Genomic DNA, 22,310 nt, shown 5'->3' on the forward strand with positions numbered 1-22,310 from the left:
ACTGCTCAATAATCAAGTAAGCTTCAAATAAGCTCGACATGCATTTTTCTTATATATTTCTTAGCATGGGAGTGGAGCTGCACGACAACGCTACTGAAAGGCCACGCCTAGCATTAGGGAAATTTGTTGATGATATTAGCGTTTTGAAACGTTGTGGCAAAGATTCTTCTTGGAAACCTCTTTAAAAATGCCCCAAGTCAAATAAATGCCAATACTCTTGTCTCTTCAATGAGTGCTAGTTCCATCCAAGCTCATCAAGCACATAGCTCTGGTACCATGTCAAAGTCGACGATGCAAAAGCGAAGAGCAATGGCGAGAATACATTGGGGGGGGGGGGGAGAGAGAGAGAGAGAGAGAGAGAGAGAGAGAGAGAGAGAGAGAGAGAGAGAGAGAGAGAGAGAGAGAGAGAGAAAGAGAGAGAGAGAGAGAGAGAGAGAGATTGTTGAGGCCAACCAACTAGGCAATGAATTAGTAATTATACAATGGGGGAAAGGTGTTCCTTATATACTAGCATGGGGACCTTTAAGTACCCCGCTCAGGAAATTTCCCTACTGAAAGAGTAGTGGTAATGCGTGTGCTAGTCTCCACCCAATCGTGCTATCTTATAGCCTCCCCCTAGCGTACACACTGTCCAACCGTGCTAGTGTCCTTGCCCATAGGACCCATGTCCTTACATCCCCCCCCCCCCCCCCCCCCCCCCTTTGGAGAATCGTTTTCGTCCTCGAAACGAACGTAGGAAAACGTTTCTTAAGTGCGGAGGCATTCTCCATGTAGAACTTTCTTCAGGTCTATCTAGCCATTTTACGAACATTTGTCGTCTGACATGATGTCTGGTGCAAAGCTCGTGAGAATCCAAAATCTTTTCGGGCTCATGAGGGATGTGTGGCGGTTCGATAAGGTCACCTAACACACATGTGTCAATGACATTATCATTTTGTCCTAGCTATTTTCATAAACGGCTAACATGAAAAACAGGATGAAATCGTGAGTGCTTTGGAAGGGCTAACTTATAGGCCACTTGACCTTTACGTTTGAGAATGGTAAATGGTCCACAATAGTGTGGTGAAAGTTTAGCAACTTTTCTCGTCTTCAGACTTTCTGAATGCTCCCGGAACCTTGAGGAAAACCTTGTCTCCTTCTTTGAAAGTAGCAAGACGATGATGCTCATCTGCATCCTTCTTATATCGATCTTGAGATTGCTTAACATTCTATCTAGCAACTCGAAGCATGTCAAAATGGTATTGGAGAAATTCATTCTCTTGTTGTATCTTCTCCTTATCCAACCCCATCATAATGGGTGATCTAAGTTGAAATCCATATAAAAGCATAAATGGACTAAACCTTGTAGTCACATGCTTTGAACTACTATAAGCAAATTCCAATATAGGTAAGTAGTCTTCCCAATTGGTATGCTTCTTGCTAACATACGCTCGTAGCATATTCTCTAGCACTTGATTAACTCTTTTGGTTTGACCATCTGTTTTTGGATAATCAGTAGTACTTAAATTAAGTTTAGCTTACAACTTTTGAAACACAGCTCTCCAGAAGTAATTAACGAGCTTTCGATCTTTATCACTAATGATACTAGCTGAAGACCGTAAAGTCTATATATATGATTTACAAATAGCCGTGCTAATTCTGGTGTCTTAACCGTAGTCTTAGTGGGAATGAATCGACCCATCTTTGTGAGACGGTCTACAATTATCCATATGGCAGCATGGCCACAATTTGTAGTAGGTAGTCCTACTTAGAGATACTCTCCCACTGACCTTGTGGAATCTCTAAAGGATGTGAAAGGCCAAACCTTGAGGCGCTCTGCCTTATTAACTTGGCATTGTTGGTAGTTTAGTACATACTCTTGAACATCATGACGTAAGCCTGGCCAATAAAATAGTCGTCGAACTAAGGTATACGTCTTACGAATACCTGGATGACCAGCACACTTGGACTATCATGACATTTAAATAAGATTTGATGCCTAGTGTCTGGGTCCTTTAGCACACATACTCTACCCTTGTGGAGTAAGTAGCCATCATCAATGGAAAAATTATTCCACCACTTAAGCTCTTCCTGAGTAGGGGTGGAGCTCTATGTGTTGGAATTTTTATCCATGTGTGCAGAGACATGTTGATCTGGCTGTACAGAGACAGGTGAGTGTGAGGGATCCCTTTTAAAATTGCACTCCACACTTTAGCATATGATTGATCCTGTGCACACTTGCCACGTAATGACTCCAAAAATCCAATCCACTCTTTATTTTCGTGAAAGCAAGTGAATTAATCTGAGGCATCTCGGCTATCTCGTTTAGGAGATCTTCTTCTCTCTGGACCCTCATCAAAGCCAGGTCCCTGCGCTGAGATTGCTCCAGCTTTAACTCCAACTCGAGGTCTTTGTTTTTCTTCTCCAATGCTTTACAGACCTCATCCATTCCCTTGATCGACGCTACGGCTGGATTCTCTCTTATTTGCCGTAAGAAGATTGCCTGATCATTTATTCTTTGTTCGGAGTATTGTAAAGAAGTGTTGGCAACATCCAACTGCACTTGAATTTTCTGAGCTGACAGGGTGGTCGTTAGAAGTTCGTTTGTAACTTCTATCAGTTGTTCGTCTTTCGCTTTGCAAGCATCTGATAACTTTGTGAGCAGATCACCTAGCTCTTCCATCTCCTTCTGATGTCTATCTCTGGCTAGCTGATGTTGTTCAGCTTTGGCTTTCATTTCCTGCACTTGCCTATGAAGATCGGTGATGACGTTCATTCTGTCTTCTAACTCTCCTTGGAGAGCGTCAATCACCATCTCTAACTCCTTGGCCTTTGTGCTACGGCCAAGTACCGTTAAGCGGAGTCGTTCCGTCATATCATGCATTTGCCTTGCATATTCATTTACTTGTAGGATTACCTCGTCATTAGACTGCCACTCTTCTTGTCTTGCTAGCTGGGTTGATGTGCTCGCAACCTCTTGTTTGTCTTTTGGTTATGTCATGGCTATTGGTTCTTCTTGCCCTTGAGGCTGTGGCTGTTCTTTTTTTGCCTTGTCTTCCTGAGGCTTTGTGAATGCATCGGTTGTTTCTTGCTATGTGGAAGTAGAAAATGCTGACTCAAACTTTTTTGTGTCCTCTTGTGCAGTGGTTTGCCTATTGTGCAGATTCTTCTGCCTTTTGCTGTTCAGGCTCATCTTCTTTCTCTTTTGGTTGCTCTTGCTGGTTAACCTCTTGTGTAGATTCTTCCACTTCTTTTGATTCAGGTTCTGTCTCTTTGGTGGGCTTAGCTTCTGTGGCTTTCTCTTTCTCAAGCTCAGCTTGTTTAGTGGTGTCTTTACCTACATGTGATGGTGGTGGGCTTGGCATAGGTTTGTCCTGCTGTTCCGTAGACAGTGAAGTGGGTCGAGGAGACTCGTAACCTTGTTTGTGGTGTGCCTCTTCCCTTGACGCTTCCTCGGCTTGTCTCTGGTCCTCCACCTCTTTTGCTTTTCTTGCTTCTTCCTGGGCTAGCTTCTTTCAGCTTCAAGGCTTCTGCTTCTTGATACATTTTTTCTAAAGATTCTGTGGGATCTTCAGCCTCTTTTCTCGTGTGATGCTTTGTCCTTGGGCCTTTAAGTCCACTAGGCACCCATTTTTCTGGATCCTTTCCTTGTGTTTGTCGGTTGCGCTGGTAAGCATGTTTTTCTCTTTCAAAGCGGGCTTGCTTTTGCACGCGCTCTTCTTGGTGTGCGACCACTACTTTTTCTTCATCTCCTCTCTTCCTGCTCTCTTTTCCTCATTATCAGAGCTCTCGATGTTGTGCCATTCCGGCGAGCTTTCAGTCGATTCTTCATCTGATTTATAAGATCTCTTTGTTGACCTTGTAGCTCTAGGAGATGGTTGTGCTGCCAATATCCATGTGTTTTGGTCTGAGACAGGCGGTAGATTGTCGGCCATGCTAATGGCATGGTATGCAATCCTTGTCAAGACTTCTGGCGCACCCAGGTAAGTGATCTTCCCTTCTTTCTTTGTGCCCTTCAGAGTGGTCAAGACGTATTGAGCGTGGTCCACCGGTTGCTTGGTTGTTGACTTGAGAACTTGTGTGAAAGTGGTACGTGGTGTACCTTGGTGGCCTTTTTGCCAAGAAGTGGAAGTGTTGGTGGTATAATCTGGCTGGCTCTTCCATTTGCTTGTGAATTAAATCTGCAAAGGTGGCTGCGGCGGTTTTCTTGATGAAAGTACCTGTCGTTTTCTTATCCCTTGCCCTCATGGTCATTCTTTCCCTGGGCAGTCTGAGTGCCTCTGCCACTATTTCTTTAGTTATTATTACTTCGACCTTATTTCCCTGCGTGTCAGAAATTTGGGCGGTTCCATCTTCTTTAATAGTGGACAAAAGCTCATAAGATTTCTGGAAATCCACACCGCACGGCTCCTATTCATAAAAGCCTCTGTGTCCTAGCTTGCGATTGGCTTCTTTGGTCTCAGGCTTCACGGCAACATCATATACTTCTTTCGATAGGAGTTGCAACTCGACCTGATGTCCCTCCTCACTCTTGAATCTTCCGGTGAAGATCATGGTGTGATGCTCTTTTAGCTGTTCTTTTGAAATGATGCCTTGGCAGCTTTGACTGAATCTAGATCCAATTGATATGCAGACAGTTCTTGTAACTTTTCCTTCTGGTTGAGCTTTTTCTTGGCCCTCTTTGCTGGCTCCTGTTCAGTGAATAGAGTGTCAAAGTTAGCAGATTTGTTTAAATTTTCTTTGAAATGTCCTTTAGTCTGAAATGTTGACAATTTTGGTCCAATTTGCTTTAAATCAATTTTTGAACAAGCATAGATGCATAAAAACATGCAAGGAACAAAATTGTAAAGTCAAAACAATTTCTCTTAACCAAAGTAAATAATCGCGATTATTTACAGGTGAGTATTTTTTTCAACATTTTACAAACTTGGCTTCATAGGCTTGAAGTATATATATACCAAATACATACTCTGAGTGAATTATGGGCTCATTTGGATGCATAGGATGAAAACGGTACTAGATTTTGGCTTTAGGTCTCTAAAACAGTAGATATAAAGGAAATTTGAGATTTTGAGCTCCAAATTGGTTCAAACTTGGCTAGTGGGCTTAACACATCATGTACTTTGGATGTATGATGGCAAAATATCAAAACTCTCCCATTTTGGATAGAAAGTAAATAATCACGATTATTAACCTTTTTACCAAAATTAACATTTTTTGGTACAATTTGGTTCTAGACATTGTATAGACCCTGTGTATGAGATATGAGGTGATTTGGATCAAGAAATGTTGTCCATAATCCAAAAATTGGCTTGCAAAGACTTCTTTGCGTTTTTTGGAAATTTTCCAAGTTATAGGTGCTCATTTTGGCCATACTTGATTTTTGGCATGTAATAGGTGTGTACACATGATAGGTGAGATGATAATACAATTTCCAAGCAAAAATAGTGAAAAAGTAAATAATCGCGATCATTTACAACAGTGACAAATTTTTTGCAAAGCTTACAAATTTTGACCTAAACACGTTCTTTACACCTAAAACAAGTCCTAAATTGAATTTGGTCAAGTTTTGGTCTTGCCGGCATCACTTTGTGCTTTGTTGACTATGAAATCACCGTTTTCTGTGACTACACCGCTTATTGGGTTGGTCAATCAACTTTGAGACTTTGGACTTGTCCACAACATAGTCGTGAAGCAACACACAACTTGATGAGGACATGAGCATCCATATACTATCACGTTCAAGTTGACTACTCCCAATGTTGGGGTTGGGTTCTTGTTGCATCTTTTGATTGTCGCTATTTCTGTTGTCAATGCTTGACTTGTTGCCTTCTTGTACGTAGAATAACTGGCTGCATTTACTCTAGCTCGTGTATCGACCAAAGCATTGGTGCTATGGTTTTTGATCTGTACTTTGATGCGCAGGTCCATTCCGTCTAACCAATCATCATCTGTTGAAACTGCATCTTTTGGTAATTTCCATTGTCGGTCATCTATTTCCAGAGTGTTGATGGGAATCGTTATCTGTTGATTCTTAAGAGCAGCTTTCCGTTTGAATACCGGTAGCCGAGCTTCCTCTTGGGCTTCATTAATAACCTGCTATCATTTAATCTTTCTTTGTTTGGTTGCATGCATTCTTTCTAGCAATTCATTGGTTAGAGGCAAATTGTATTTCTTTAAACGACATCCGCTAATCCAATTATCCATTGGTTCACCATCAGGGGTGGACAATTTTACTGCTCCACTTGGAGACACATCTTCAATGATAAACGGTTCGTTTCCCTTTTTCTTAAACTTGGGAATGTGTTGCTTAAGGGAATAGACTAAAACTAAGTCCCCTTTCTTGAAGATTTTTGTGATTAAGTGGGAATCAAAAAACTGTTTTTGTTTTTGCTTTTGTGCATAGATGTGAGCTACAGCAGTTAGCCTTTGCTCATCTAACTTTTCCAAATCTTCAAGTCTTTCTGACAATTCATGTCCAGTCCACTCAAGATTCTGTGATACCCTTAATGTCGGCAATAGAGATTCTATTGGCAATATGGCCTCAGTATGGTATCAAGACCATAAACAGGATTAAAGGGTGTAGCATTTAAAGCTGTTTTGAATGAAACTCGATAAGCCCATAGAGCAGCATGGAGATTCATTTCCCAATCTGTCCTTCCTGAACTGACTACTTTAGTCAGCACCACGCTAAGATTTTATTCGTATGCTCAGCTTGTCCGTTTGCTTGTGGGTGATAGGGAGTTGATTTGTTATGGATGATCATAAATTCATTAAGCAAATACTCGATTACCTCATTGAGGAAATGAGTTGTCCGTCACTTACAATTTCTATTAGCAGTCCATATCTCGTGAATACATACTCATATAAGAATGCAACAGTGATTCTGACATCATTCTTTTGAGTTGCTTTAGCCTCGGCCCACTTGGTCAAATAGTCCGTAGCTACAATGATATACTGAGCTTGGGTTCTATAAGCAGGTGGCTATATTGGCCCAACAAAATCTATACCCCATTTTGCAAAAGCTCTAGCCCCCATCATTGGTCTTAAGGGCATGCTATCTACACGTGTTGGCATTTTTGCTCGTTGACAAGCATCACATCTTCGAACATATTCTTTAGCATCTGCAAAAAGTGTTGGCCACCATATGCTTGCCATCAAGATTTCTCTTGCGGTGGTCTCACTAGAAAAGTGACCTCCATCTAATCCAGCATGTGCTTGTTCTATAATTGGAATATACTCGTCTTCATTTGCACAAAGACGCAAATATTGATCCTTACCCCTCCGATACAATTGGTTCTCAATAAAAGCATACTCTCTTGCTTCAGTTTCAATTTCTCTTTGATGGCGTTTACTCATATCCTCAGGAAATGTTCGGCTCGATAAGTAAGTAAAGAGATAGTTACTCCACTTAGGAACAACTGACATTTGAAACAATGTTACATGAGGTATGGGTGTTTGTTTTTGACATTGAGGACAATCCTTCACAAAGATCGAACTCCTACTATGGTAACATGTGCTTGACTTAGGTACTGTTGTTTTTCTTTAGGATTAATACATTAGAGCAACATTCCGTCTCGATTCCTTTTGTATAGCCTACCAGCTAGTAGTTGATACATAGCTGATTTCTCGATTAATCTGATCGTGATAGGAAGTGGTATTTGTGAATCCACTTGAGCTATTGTCATCAATGACACAATATTTTCCGACCATCGAGGTATCATCTCCACGGAGAAAAAATAGGCATCTGGTAGATCATCGTCTACCCCTTTAGATGATTCTCCTGAAACAATCCTTGACAAATGATCTACTCGTTGATGTGTAGTGCCATTTTTTACAACCACAGTGAATTCAAATTCCAGAAGAATGGTGAACCATCTCACTATTCTTCTTGTGCTGCGTGTCTTGTTGACCAAGTACAACAAAGCTTGCTGGTCTACAAAGAGCACAAACTTGTTGGCTAGTAGATAATGTCTATACTTTTTAACGACATAGATCATTCCTAATCCTTCCCTTTCGGTGGTGGTGTAATTATTTTCCGCCATGTTCAATTTTCGGCTAGCATAAGAAATAGGAAAGTCAATTTTCCCGTCTCCTGGTTGAGCTAGTATACAATCGATAGCAAAATTGGAAGCATCTACATGTACATAGAATATCTTATTCCAATCTGGTGCTTTTAATATTGGAGCTGAGGTGAGAGCTTGCTTAAGCTTCATGAAGGATTCTTCACATGCCTCGGTCCACTCAAAGTGTATAATCAAGCTATACATCGGTTTTGCAATTATAGCGTACATGTAGATGAACCGTCGGTAATATCCACAATGCCCAATGAAGGCTTGTACTCCCTTGACTGTTGTTGGTCTAAGAAAATGAGCAATGACATGAATTTTTTCAATATCAGTTGCTATGCCATTTTTAGACACTATATGTCCAAGAATTTTTCCTTGTCTATCCATGAATGTGCACTTTTCAGGATTTAAGCAAATCCTATAAAGTCTACATTTCTCGAATACCTTTCTAAGGTGTTCAAAATGATCAGCCCGGATTGATGAATGTACGTATAGATCATCCATATATACTTCTAAGAATTTCCTAAGATATTTTTTAAAAGCATGGCTCATCAACCTTTGAAACGTAGTTGGAGCATTAGTTAACGCAAACTGCATAACCCGATAGGCAAAAATACCCCATTTTGTTGCAAAAGCAGTTTTATGTTGATCTTTGGGTCAACCAAAAGTTGATTGTATCCCGAAAAGCCATCTAAGAAGCTGTAAGCCTCTTTTCCTGCAACTCGTTCTAAAGCATGCTCAGTGATTGGAAGAGGAAAGTTGTCTAATGGCCGTAGCTGCATTCACTTTTTTGAAATTAACACACACTCGTAATTTTCCATTCTTCTTGGGTACTACCACAATTGGAGACACCCAATCTCGTAAATGAATTCGGCTTCCTTTAGTTTTTCAATCTCTTCTTTTATCTTCCTGGCAAACGTTTCATTATACGTGTATGGACTTTGTCTACTTGGTTTCACATCATCTCTCATGGGTATGGTATGTTGACAGATTTCTGGATCAACACCCTGGAGATCCTTGTAAGACCAAGCGAAGATATATCTCTGTATTCCTTTAGCAAAGCTTAGCAAAAGCTCTTCTTCTTCTTCTATTAGGTCATTCGCAATGTAAGCAGGTCTAGGCTCTTCTCGCGGTTCAGCCAGGTCTATCTTTTTAGCGTTTTCAGGCCCTTCGTAGGACTCGCCCTGTTTACGTAGTTCCCTAACAAGTTGTTCGACTATGATTTTTTTATCTTGGAGAGTATACTTTTTGTAATGGGATGGAACACTCATTACATACTTATCATCCTCTTCCATGGTGTCCATTTCGGTCGTATATATCTCCTTTAGAGCTTTTTTCAACTCTTGATATTTCTTTTTACACTCAACTCGGGGTCATCAGTGGTTTCTTATCTTGTGGGTTTGCTTGAGTACCCTTCCTTGATTTTCTCGATGTTTTTTACATTTTTAAATTTTTGTTTGAAGGATATCTGCCCGTGATTTTGTAAATTGTCCTTGATACAATCGTTTTCATTTATCTGCATCATGAATTGTGTTCTGCTAGAGACTGATGGCATAGGTCGTGTTTTCACATTTTTGGTGTCTCTTTTTCGTCTATACCATTTTTGTCTTCTCGATTTCTTGTTGGCAAAGTCAAAAAACTTTTCCTCCCCTCCTTTCAAGAGTAGCTTAGCTCTCATATGTTCTTTTTCTGACCCCGAGTCTTCTGAGGTAGCTGAGTGTTCATCTAACTCATGAGTTGCATCGTAATAGAGGTTTAAAAAGACTTGTTAAGCTTTCATCAAGTCCTTGGGTTCCTCATTTTCGTCTTCAATGTTGAGAATTGAAATTATTTGGATGGGCATTATGTCGTAGCCATCCTCATTGCAAAATTGAGTAGGCATAGACATAGGCTTCGTCTGTTCAGTCCCTTTCTAGGATACATTCTTCTCATTTTAAACTTTCATTTTCTGAAGCTCCACACATCCAAATAGGAGTGTCTTTGTTTAACCAGGATGGAAGCTTAGTTTCAGCCGAAGAGTGAATCAAACTCTTGTCTGTGTGTTTTCAAGACATCTCTATAAGTGTGATCTTTTAGATTTACTCTTGTTATAGATCCCACTTGCTTCAAGTACAGATAATTGTTTCCCCAATCTTGGATCAGCTGTAATTGTTGCATGAAAGGTCTTCCCAATATGATTTCATAATTGAGTTTTTTCCCAAAGTCTACTATGGCAAAAGTGTGTTGATATTCAATTCCACAGGAATTGACTATCACCTTTTCAAGCAGCCCTAATGGTCTCTCAATGTGTCCATCAGACAATTGCAATTTCATTCTAGTTTGTCTACTGACTGGTTGTCCCCAGGAATCCCATACTGCTTTCGTGGCTATGGTTATGCCTGCTCCACTATCCAGTATTTCCATGGTTTCAATGTCATTATATTTCACTGGAAGAGTGGTGTTTCCTTCTTCTCCTTCGTAATATTCTTCGAATTTGTTCATGGGAACAGAATGAATCTCTTTGTTATCCATTTTGTTTTTCAAAATTTTCAATTTTTTTGAGATTAACCTCGTTATTCCCACCTTCTCTAGGATTTTTTGTAGATCATTCCATAAATATGGTATGAGTTTTAACAGTTCTCCCAAGGTAAGAGTGCATTGGATGGGTGTAGACATGATTGAATGAATGTTGTCACTTCTAGGGTTTGTTCAGCTCTTTTTACTTGAGTGGTCTTACACACTATGGATTCATCTTCGTTACCTCCCAAGTAAGAGGGTAATGTTTTCAAGGTCAATGGTTTTGACATTCTTGAAGCTTCAGATCCACAATCCCCGTACAAGGATTGTACATCCATGTTCATATTAGGAGGTAGGTTATCTAACCAGACTTCCTCTATAGGAGCTGACTGTAGAGTTAGGCTCCCATCATTGATCTCTCTAACTTTTTCCCATAAGTGTCCTGGCCAGTCTTCCTCTACGAATGGAATTCCGTCTAAGGCATCCTCATTGTCAGGCACTATAAGTTTTGGTTCTTTTGTTTCAAAGGGGAGTTCTGCCACCACATCGAATTTTTCTTTAGTGTCTCTTAGCACAAGCTCCTAAGGTTTTGCGATACTTTCAAGCTTGGGTTTTTGTTTTTCCATCATTTCTTGCATGATTCTTACCAGATTTTGATAAGCTTTCAGCTTAGCTACTTCCATGTCTAGAGAAGGATAGTTTTTCCATTTATTGTCCATGTTTTGGCTTGCTTTAAGTCCTGCTTGGTAGGCTTCCAAGGCTCAAAAATTTTATCAACCAGAATGGATCCTCCAAATTTTACGGTTGTTTCCTTGATTTCACTTCCAGTTTCTTTCAACTTTTCCTGGAATAGCTTTTTTGCTTTCTCCTTGATTTCAACCCGTTGTTTTTGTTTTCTCATCTCATATCTTTTGCTTCTGCTTCTTTTGATTCTTTGAGAGGAAACTTTCGTGTTTTTCGAATCATCAGAGGAGTTGTGTTTCTTTTTCTAGTGATGACCTTGATTGGAACATCGGTTCAATCTCTGATGAGCTACTAGGTATCACTTGGACTACGTTTACTACTGTTTTATCCTTGTTCAAAGGATTTTTGGGACAATCTTCCGAAAAGTGTCCTCCCTTTTTGCAACATTGTATGCAATAGGCTTCAACTGGTTGAGGTTTTTGTCAGGCTCTGGACATTCATTTTTCGAGTGATCATCAACACCAGAGTTGTGACAGTTTCCCGTTCTTGGCTTAATCATGGGTCTTACCATGGAAGGTCTGACACCTTGATTAGCTACATAATACATTGGTGCGAGCTCTGGTGGAGCATAAGTCACGGTTTCTTCCATTGGTGGTGGATGTGAATTATATCAATCTCCTTTTACCATTACTGTAGATGGACTAGGCTCAGCATAGGGTGTAACATGCACTAATGCTTGTTCATCTATGATTCCTTCGGAGTGCATGTACTTTACAGGAACTGCATTATGTCCTGGGTACGGAGGATGTTGTCCCAACACAAGTTTAGGTCTTTCCATACCAATTGGTGGTCTTTGAGCTTGGGCCATATTAGGCTGTATCTGTACATGGGTTGTCCTTGTGGCCTCATGGGCACGTACTGAACATTCCCATCATACTTTGGTCTAAAGTAGTACTCGTGGGTCTCACAATTGTACACCATTTTTGTGGCCTAATTGGTTGTCCCTGTTGAGGTATCCCTTGTCCTGGTCTCCTCATAGGTGCTTTTTGCATGTTGTTCATGATGTCATTCATCCTTTTAAGCATATCTTCTATGGTTGAAAGTGGTGTTGTAGTAGTCGTTCCCACTTGTGCTGGTTTAATGGATGTTGTTTTCTCTCTTTGGTTATCCTTAGGGACATCTTCTTTATTAAAAATATCACAATTGTCTCCTAAGTCAATAGCATCTGACACACACTCTTCTAGGGTTGTATGCTTTTTACTATAGAGTATAGCATGAAGTTCTTTGTTTAGCAATCCTTCTAGAACAAAATTACAAGTCGTTCTTCTGCAGGTATCTCTAGCCCTGTGCATGTGGCAATGTATTGTTTCATTCGAGATGCACAATCCCTAACAGACTCACCATGTTTCTGTTTAAAGCTGTAGATTTGAGCTATCGTATTATGATCTCCGTTTTGGAACAAGCAGCTACAAATCCTTGAGCCAATGTGTTCAAGTCCATGATTGACCTTGGTGGAATGTTTTGGAACCATGTCAATGCTTTTCCTTCTAATGTCATTCCAAACCCCTCGAATTGAGTATGGAAATCGAATATACATTCTGCTCTTAGCACTTGCTTAAAGCTTGCTAAGTGGTCGTATGGATCCCCTGATCCACTGTATTTTATGATCTATTTTTGAAAATCAGATGGTCTGACGCGTCTGTTTAGTTCAACTCCCAGTCTCTTGGCAGTTGGTCCTGTTCCGAGTCCTTCAAACCAGTCTGTTGGAAATAGTGACCCATGTAGCCTTGGACTGGCCTTAGTGTCACCCGGTTTTCTACGTGATGAGGTGGTTTTTGGTTTTTTAACATTACTCTCAGATGATCTCTCACGGTGTTCATCTCTTGGAATTGTTTCTGGTCCTTGTCCCAATATCCAATCCCTTATGTAATACCCTTGGTATTTGGTTTGTTCTACCTCCTCAGGAATCATCATAACAAAGTTGTTGTTATAACAATCCCTAAACAGGTAGGTTGGTAGGTCTGCAGATCCCTTATCTTTGATCTTGAAGATATAGATGATCTTCATGGCAATTAGTTGTCCTGGCTTGGCATACAAAGTCCACAGAAGATCTTTTATGTTTCTATTTTCCCAACAATAGACTCCGATCCTAGGATTATCCGTACTAAGCCGTTTCAAAGGCTTCAAATCTTCTTGATTGTATCCCTCGAATTCTAAAGTTGGTGGTCCTTCTTTTGCTGACATATCTGGGATTATTGTGTTTACTTCTAACCCCCATTTATCTACCACATTAGGGTTTTCGACTTGTACATATACTGAGTTCCGTTTCTGTCCATGTACATTTTTCCTTGTTTATTTGCCCTAATCTCTTCTTCCAACTCAATATCATGGTCATCAATGCGAATAGCATACTCCTCCTTAGGGTCCAAGTAAACCTGGGCTCCATGGCGGTTAGTCTTGTAAAAAGAGAGTATATGCTTATAGCGCATTGTCGTTCCGGTTTTCGAGTGAGTCGAGTAAGAAGACATTTCAGATGTTGAATCTGAAAAAGTGTTTGAGACTTCTTCAAGAATTGTGTGCAGGGAATTGCCTTGATTCACGCTTTCTTCGGTGGATACTCTACTGGAGGTTTCTTCGAGTATGCCATGATTTCCTAGTACACGACCAGATCTAAGGTTCATATAGACTTATGAAGCCTTGGTTAGAGTACTTACCTTTGGATTGACTTGTCATCAATTTTTGCTTGATTTGATTGCAATCTTTGCTGTCAAGCCACTGATTCCTCGTCTGCAACCTGATTCCTGTACAAATTTGATCAAGTTAGCTATTCTTCTATAAAGACAGTAGAGTTTTTTCTAACTCTCGTGATCACTTCAAATCGAGCTATGGGAGTCAAAAATTGACTTTCAGATTCGACTTTAGCAAAAATCAAAGGTTTAATCTGCAACCTGAAACTGAGTGAACATGTACCAATTTGAATCCGATTGAACCCAAAATTGCCCGGTGGCTTTGTATTATGTTAGTTTATCACTGTACAAGTTCAAAAGTCAAAATTGATGTCTCTGGGTAGCAGTAGTAAATAATCGCGATTATTTACTTTTGCTAGTTTTTTGCACTTTTTGGATTGGTTTGGCAAGTATACAACTTGTTAAAGTCCGTGGACAAGTTTCATCAAGTTTGGACAAAATCTGATCAAGCTTACCAACTGTTTTGTGTCCGCAGACTCTGATTTCAAGAATCTGGCTTAAGTCTAACTTTTGGGATCCAAATTTCACCAAAATTGATTTGTGAGGTCTACTTGATGTGCTTGACCTTGTGATATACTCAATTGTGCAAAATTCTCAAGTTTTGAAGCAGATGTAAATAATCGCGATTATTTACTCCAGCTATATTTTTGCAACTTTTTGCTCCAACTTTGACATAGATCTGTTAAGCACCTCAAGTTAAGGTCACTAGCCAAGTTTCATCAGGTTTGGACAACTTTTGGTCAAATGGTCATCAAATTTTCTGTCCGCAGACTAACTTTGCAAATTTGGTCACAATTCTCAATCCAATGATCCAAATCTTACCAAATTTGGTTTGTGAGCTTATTACAAACATGGTTAAACTAGTGGTATGCTGACTTGGTCAAAAAAGTTGAAAAATGGAACAGATGTAAATAATCGAAATTATTTACAACTGACAAATTTTTGCATCTTTTTTATCAACTGAGCATGTATACATGTTTATCACATCAATATAAGCCTATGAATCAATTTTTAACCAATTTGGACAAATTTTTTTCCATTTACACTCAAGAATCAAAAAGTTAGTACAAACTTTAGTTTTTACCCAGTTTGGTGATCCAAATCTTTTGGGCCTTTACAAAAGTTGTTTGTACACATGCAATGAGTCAATGGTATGAACCTTGGTCAATTTGAAGCAGAAAGTTAATAATCGCGATTATTAACTTCAGGCTTGAAATGAACACTTTTTTTACAATTTTTTCAAAGACGGTCTTTACATGAGCTATTTTAAGCTTATGAATCAAGTCAAAACTTAATTTGGTCTTAAATATCAAGAAAAAGTAAATAATCTAAGTTTTGACCAGCTCTTGAAATTTTTACCTCGAAGTGTTTTTGAGCTTACCAATTGGTTCAAACAACTTTTAAGCTTACTCTCCAGTCAGATTGAGTGGTTTTGAATCTTTTCGTGCTAATTCTAGCCGTAGAACTGAAATTCTGCAACTTCCAATAACAACTCACACTTTATTCTTTCAGAGAGAGTAATGTTCTGAAATCCACCTCGGATCCTATTTACCCTACTCTTAGATTCTCATGCAATGGGGTTGTCAAATGACATCCAAACGTAATGAAACTTCTAGGACATGTTTATAAGACCTTAGCACACATGCTTATGGTCTCAAACCCTACTTTAGGTCAAGTTTCAAAATCGCGACCTAGTCGTTTTCAATCCAAAATGCATATAAATGCTTAGCAATGATGCCCCAATACTCCACCTATGCTTAGTTTTTGATTTGAAAGTGTAAATTCTTAGTTATGATGAAATTAGGCCGCGGGTCGGCGACGCCAAAAGCTACAAATTATAATGAACTGCTTACATCAATGGGTAGAGCTCTTACCTACGGTTGCAATGTAATAAACACGACTGCAATGCGACAACCGAGGAGGGAGTAGGAAGCGCGAGAAGGAGAGGAGTGAGCTCCGTTAGCTCACGCTGTGTATTTCATTATCCAATTATAAAAAACTTACAAAAATTGGTTTTTATACCTTAGCCAAGGTTTTTGGTGGTCAAAACTAATAATCTGGGAGTTCTACCAAAGATGGGTAATGACAGGCTAATACAATCTGGAAGCTTCTAGCCCTAGATCATTAATTACAGAGTTTATCCAAGAAAATATGAGTTACAATATTCCCGATTTATCAAAATAATAAGTGTTTTACAAAGAGAACTCCAAAAAATGGTATCCGTGTTAACTTGCTACTAACACAGGGAGAGACTCTCAATAGGAGAGATCAGCTTGGCTTATGTGCCAACACAAGACAACCTTGCAGATCTATTCACAAAGGCATTGCCTCGTGAGACGTTCAAAGCTTTCCATAAATCTTTGGGCTTACTTTCCTTGTGGATTGATCATGCACTCAGGGCATGGAATTTCCCAAAGGAATCTTCTGTGTGTAGGCTCATGAGCTGCAACGACAACACTCCTCTTCCCCTGCATTGACATGGGATGCAGTGTTTTGGCTTCCAAAGCTTCAAAACCACATGTTTCAACGTTGAAGCCAACTGCTATGGAGAAGGACATTGGATGTACTTTACTTCATCTAGCCTCATCCTCGTCCAACTCCGTACTGCAATTACCTACAAAATTTGAACCCACAGAATCTTTGCTTGAATCTTTGACAGCTTGCAAATGCTTATCATCAACCACAGATGATACCTCACCACATCAAATTCTCATGAGCTACAACGACGATAGGTATTTTCCCCTGCATTGACATGAAATGTAGTCTTTTGACTTCCAAAGCTTCAAAACTACACTTTTAGATACTCATCAATGTTGAAGGCAGAGGTTGTGGAGGAGGACATTGTCCGTACTTTACTGCATCTAGCCTCATCCTCATCTAATTTTGTACTGCAATTATTTACATAATCTGAACCCACATAAGATTTTCTTGAAGTTTTGTTAGCTTGCAGATGCTCATCACCAACCACAAATGATACCTCACCACATCAAATGGAGAAGCAAGCTGCACACAAAGGAAAAAGTGAAGGTTAGGAGGAACTTACGCAGAAACTCAAGCGGAAGAAGCGTCGGGCTAAAGTTTTATGCAACAAGAAATTAGCTTAGCAGAGAAAAGACATTTTATTGAAGGATAAGCAAACAAAATTGCGTGGAAGACTACATACAAAGAAAGAGAACACTAAGCAATGATGTTCTTGACATGGAGCTCCTTCGCTCCATATCCATGCACGTACTAGCTATAGATCATGCATACCCTAGAAATCAAACCAAATCAAAACATGAGAACATACCAAAAACAGTATGATGGGATTCAGCTGCATAAGTAGGCACTCGCTGAACCAATGGAGTGAAGACACGACAAGGATCACTTTTGGAAAAAACAAGTGAAAGGGTCACGATGGCTTTCTAAAACAATAAGAAAGTGATAAAATCATTAGGTTGAGTTCAACTAGAATGAGTGTTCAGAAAAGGATTGCCTCAGCTTAGCCTTGAGTCGATTGAAAATCGAGATTAGCCGGTTGCAACCCATGGTAATGGGAAGAGAAACTGGTGAGATATGTGAGAAAATAGTTCAAAAATCCTACAAATTTCTAGTAATTCGGTTCACTTCTTTGTGAGGAGGAAGCTCGATCGAAGACCGAATTTTTCGAATATTGACTAGAATTAAGTCATAGAATACAAGAAAAGTCAAGCCATGTAAGATTGTGAAATATAAAGGACTCATCAATATAGATATATATGTGTGTGTGTGTAACTTTCACTCTATATAATAATTTTTTGTCACAAAAGAGAGAGAGATTGCACGGAGAGAGAGAAAGAGAGAGAGAGAATTTAGTAGAATTATGCAAGGTGAAGTATTCTAAAACAATAGAATGCAAGAAAAGTCAAGACATGTTGGGATGTAAAATGAAAGGTGAAATAAAAAGATCCATTTATTAATTTATAGTGGAATAACATTTAAGGTAAGCCTCAATCAATACTGAAAACATGAAACTATGGCTAACCCAACTCTCCTCTAAGGCTTCTGTTAGAAAGCCAGGACCTCCACTTAGAATGCTGTGAATTTGAGCGGACAAGGATTTTGGGAATCGCAAACGTCCCCGTGGCACGGACGTTTGTGAAGCCACCCTTATAGACGCTGTTAAAATTTTTTTTAATGAAAAAGCGGGCAGACTTTTCGTTAACGCACGGTAAGCAAGTGCTTTGCTGTGCAGGTGGGGGATGGTGTGCAGACGGCGTGCGTGATATTTCTTGTGGGTGCAAGGAGTCCGTAAAACGCAGCAGATTTGATAGCTATGCCTGGTGATGCAATGTACGGAAATGCGGCAGATGGCGGTTCTGATATTGTACGGGGGGGCAGCCCACTTTGGGGCTATGCAGTTTGTAGCTTTGGGAAGCACATATACTATGGGGAGGGGGGTTTGCCTGTGCCAGTGAAGACAAAGACAGATTGTGATATTTAGTGCAAGGTGGAAACACGGCTAAATTTGGTTGCATGCTCGGAAGCTTTGTGATGTAATGCATAGAAATGAAGGTTTTGATGTGCAAGTGAAGAGAAATGGAGAAGGTGTGTAATTCAATCTGCCAGGCATACAACTAGTGTGCCCAAAAGCAAAAACCCAAGTGTGATGTATCTCAATTCATTGGGGAGAATTGCAAGGTGATCTGAAGCAATTCATCCGGTGTTTTACACTGATATCTTTGATATATACGTGTGCATTCATATCTCCATTCTTTTAGTTCTTAATGGAGGAGACAATGGTCGAGCATTGTAGTCGACGCCGTCAGATTTGCAAGTTGTTCAGCGATCCTGAAGGATCCCCTGAGCTTTGGAATGAGATACAGTCTCTTGAGAGAGGATTCGATTCAAGAGATTGGTGCAACTTGGCATTTGATGCAGCTCATCGTGGGCAGTTGAGCCTATTAAAATGGCTGATCCACTCCAAGAAAATTCCATTTTTAATACGAAATAGAAAAGGTTGCAATTTGCTTCATGCGGCTGCTTCTTTTGGGCAAGAATTGGTTGCTGAATGGCTCCTTGATCGAGAGAACTACAGCGCCTCATCGGTTCTCTTTTGCGGCCGATCCAACCGCAAGAGGACGCCATTAGAGATTGCTGTCTGCAGTAATCGTTATGGAATGATCAGATGTTTGCTCGATAGCGAAATTATTTACCCGGGTTCGTCAACTTTGCAAATATTTGGTGTTGTTCGACATTGTTGTCAAATTGCTGAGCCAGTAATGAAAGATTATTTGGTTTATCTCCTTCGGACCATGGAGATCAAGGTGTTTTTCTTCGATCTGGCTATATGCTCTAGGCAGAACATCAACGAGATCCTTCCTAAGCTTGCTGAGTTCTTTTGGTGGGAGAATCGCAGGGATATAGAATGGAATGAGCATGAAAAGTTTGCCTTTTATATCACTCTCCAAGCTGCAGCAAGAAGTTGGAACAAGGAGTTGATTACATGGCTTCTGGACGAATGGAAAGTGTCATTGAAGCCACCTTCAATCTATAAATGGGATGGATTGTCGATCACTGATGTTGTGGCGATGGGAGAGCACGTCAATGAAGATGTTCTCAAGGACCTAGGCGATGCTAAAAACGAGAATGACTACCATTACTTTTCGATGAAATATTCTAATCCCAAGAAATATTTTGATATGATGGTCAGTGGCAGATGGACGGATGGGCAGTGTAGTTCTTTGATTGCATCGCTAGAACCCCTCATCTACAATAAGGAAGAGACTGATTATTTCAAGAACAAATGGTTTGAGGCGCTTTGTGAAAAAGATTTTGAGCGTCGTCTTCAGGTCCTTGAGATCTTTGCCAAAAAATATGATGACCATGGAGCTGAATCATTCGCTCTACCTCGACTTGATCTCGTCATCGCGTGTGGGCAACTGCATATTTTAAAATGGTTTATCGACAAGGGATTTGTTGATCTGAATCTTCCTCTTTCTTCAAATGAAGAGATGGACACCCTCAAAGACGACGAGGACGAGGATGAGGAAGAGGACAATGTCGCTGCCAATGATTCTGACTGTGCAATCTGCTACAGGATTAAGAGATTCCCTGTTGAGCTCCAATGTGGTCATTCCTATTGCCTTTCCTGCATTCGTAAGGTGCATACTTACTCTAATGCAAATATGCAAAGCTTTCAGTGTCCATGTTGCCGTCGTCATTTGAGTCTTCCCCCATCAATGACCATCTCCTCCTCGCTCCAATATCATTTGAAGTCCAAGTCGCCGTGGCTCCAATACAAATCATCGAATACCTTAGGTGAGATCCTGATGGCTCTAGCTGCAGGCACTGGATCTGTTTTCATTCTTGAACATCTAATTACTAGGCACAACTTAGACCCTTTAACTACTCTTTATGCTAATGGCCGCAATCTCATGCATCTAGCCGCATCCCGGCCCAACCTCATTTCGTGCAAATGGCTCTGCTTTAATGGATACCTTGAATTGGCAACGCGTCTTTGTGATGAATTCTTGTCTCCTGTCCATGAAGCCATCAACAACTCCAATTATGCAGCTTCTTTGGTGTTGGATCTCTTCTCTGATCATAAAGTCCTTCCTGGTAATTGGATTGATCTTGCCCTCGTCTCTCCGAACGCCAGCATTGTCCATACCGCTGAGTGGACTCTCTCTCATGAGTACACTGCTGCAATCTCCAAGCTTCTCGCCACCAATGCCCCTCTTGATATTCTCATTGCTGTAATTAACAAATCGACATTTGGAAAATGTGAAATCTTTGATGAAGACGACATCAACTCTCAACTTGACTTCATCATCCAGTGTGGTCGAGTCGACGTCTTGATCTGGTTATACAACAGTGACGTTGATAGACAATGTATGTACTTTAACAAAGAACACCAAGACTTCATTCGCAAGAAGATTGGCGAGCTGGATTCCAATCGAAGCGCTATGGAAGCTTTCATGAAGGAAGTGGAAACAGCTGAGAAGCTCAGGTTTGAAGTTTCCGATTGTTATTTAGGTTTTCAGCAGATGATTATAGATGGAGCGCCTGTTGTCGAAATAGAAAGCGTGATCAATCATCAGAAGGAGTTGATGAAGAAGGCACAGAACTTGATTCTAAAGACAGGCCACTGGCAGATCTCTTTTGATGGAATCGTTCGACATGGGTTAAACCCTTTGGAGACAGCTGTCTGTCATGGCCATTTGCATCTAATCAAATGGATTCTTAAAATGCCTGATAGAGATATCACAGAGGGAGTGTCCCAGATCTTCTCACAAGCTGTTTATAATGGGAGCACAGTCGTATTTAAGTTCATCCTCTCCTGGCTTAAGGAAAACAATCAGCCGCTTCCCACTTTGCTTCATATCTTCAATAGTAATTTCGAGTCTCCTCTTCATGCCGTTGTTTCTGCATTTGTCACCACCTCCAGTTTCATGCTGCATGATGCTGATGATAAGGTCTGCAAAGCCTGCTTCGAGATGGCTCAAATCTTAGTTGATCATCCCGACGTCAATGTCAACGCCTTGAATGAAGAGCGCCAAACTGCTCTGTTCCATTTGGCGCGCATTGTTCACTTTCAAAGAGAGAATCCGAGCACTTCAGAGTCTGCTGAGATCATTGCTGACCGTGCTTTCAAGCTGATTCAGATGTTGATCTGTGCGGGGACTGATCTTCATCATATCGACACAAACAACAGAACTTTTTTCGAGGTGATTCTTGAGAAGGGATCTCGCTTACTGATGAAGGCTATTCGATGGCTTGTCTTGGAGAAAGGGATCGATATCCAGTTTGCGCAGTTTTCATGTCTTGATCCCAATCCCAGTTTATGTGAACGAGTTGATGCAGAGTTCAATGCAATCAGGGAAGAGCAGCTTCTTCTCCAGTTACAAAAACGATGATTAGTATCCTTTTTTAGGTTAAACGCTAGTCTTGTATCTGGGCCAGAAAAGTGGCTCATGCTAGATTTTGATAATTTGATCATCAACTTCTGTATATGATGTGAAACTTGATGAAACTTAGACCTTAGAGTATGGTTCTAAGATGTAAATATTACTTTTGAGTCAATTTTGACTTCCAAAGTCCAAAGTAGAAAATTCACTTCTGTATAAATACAATATACTGCTCGAAGTATTGAATGTCACGAGTGTTTACTTGACCTACCTTTAAGATAGTCTAGTAAATTTTTGTGCCAATTGACAAATTAGTCCTCAGAGATGGACATAAAAATACGCCTTTAGTCCTTTCTTTTTTTCTTACTAGTTTTAATAACCTTGCACTGTATGTTGGACATGTTTCCCTGAAAGGGATTTACTAGCAAATTTCTTACGAGAGTCCCTGCTGGTGTTCTAATTCCCCC

General features: G+C 40.2%; 1 protein-coding gene across 1 annotated transcript; it reads left to right on the plus strand.

The window, feature by feature from the left end:
• The first annotated feature begins 18,013 nt into the window (after positions 1–18,013).
• On the plus strand, positions 18,014–22,109 carry LOC147427304 (uncharacterized). The gene has a single exon (XM_086499055.1). The coding sequence runs from the start codon at positions 18,721–18,723 to the stop codon at positions 21,850–21,852; it is 3,132 nt and encodes a 1,043-aa protein (XP_086355181.1). The 5' UTR covers positions 18,014–18,720; the 3' UTR covers positions 21,853–22,109.
• The last annotated feature ends 201 nt before the right edge of the window (positions 22,110–22,310 follow it).

Source organism: Adiantum capillus-veneris, chromosome 24, assembly GCF_014529385.1.
Source record: "Adiantum capillus-veneris isolate H3 chromosome 24, ASM1452938v2, whole genome shotgun sequence".
Lineage (NCBI taxonomy): Eukaryota > Viridiplantae > Streptophyta > Polypodiopsida > Polypodiales > Pteridaceae > Adiantum > Adiantum capillus-veneris.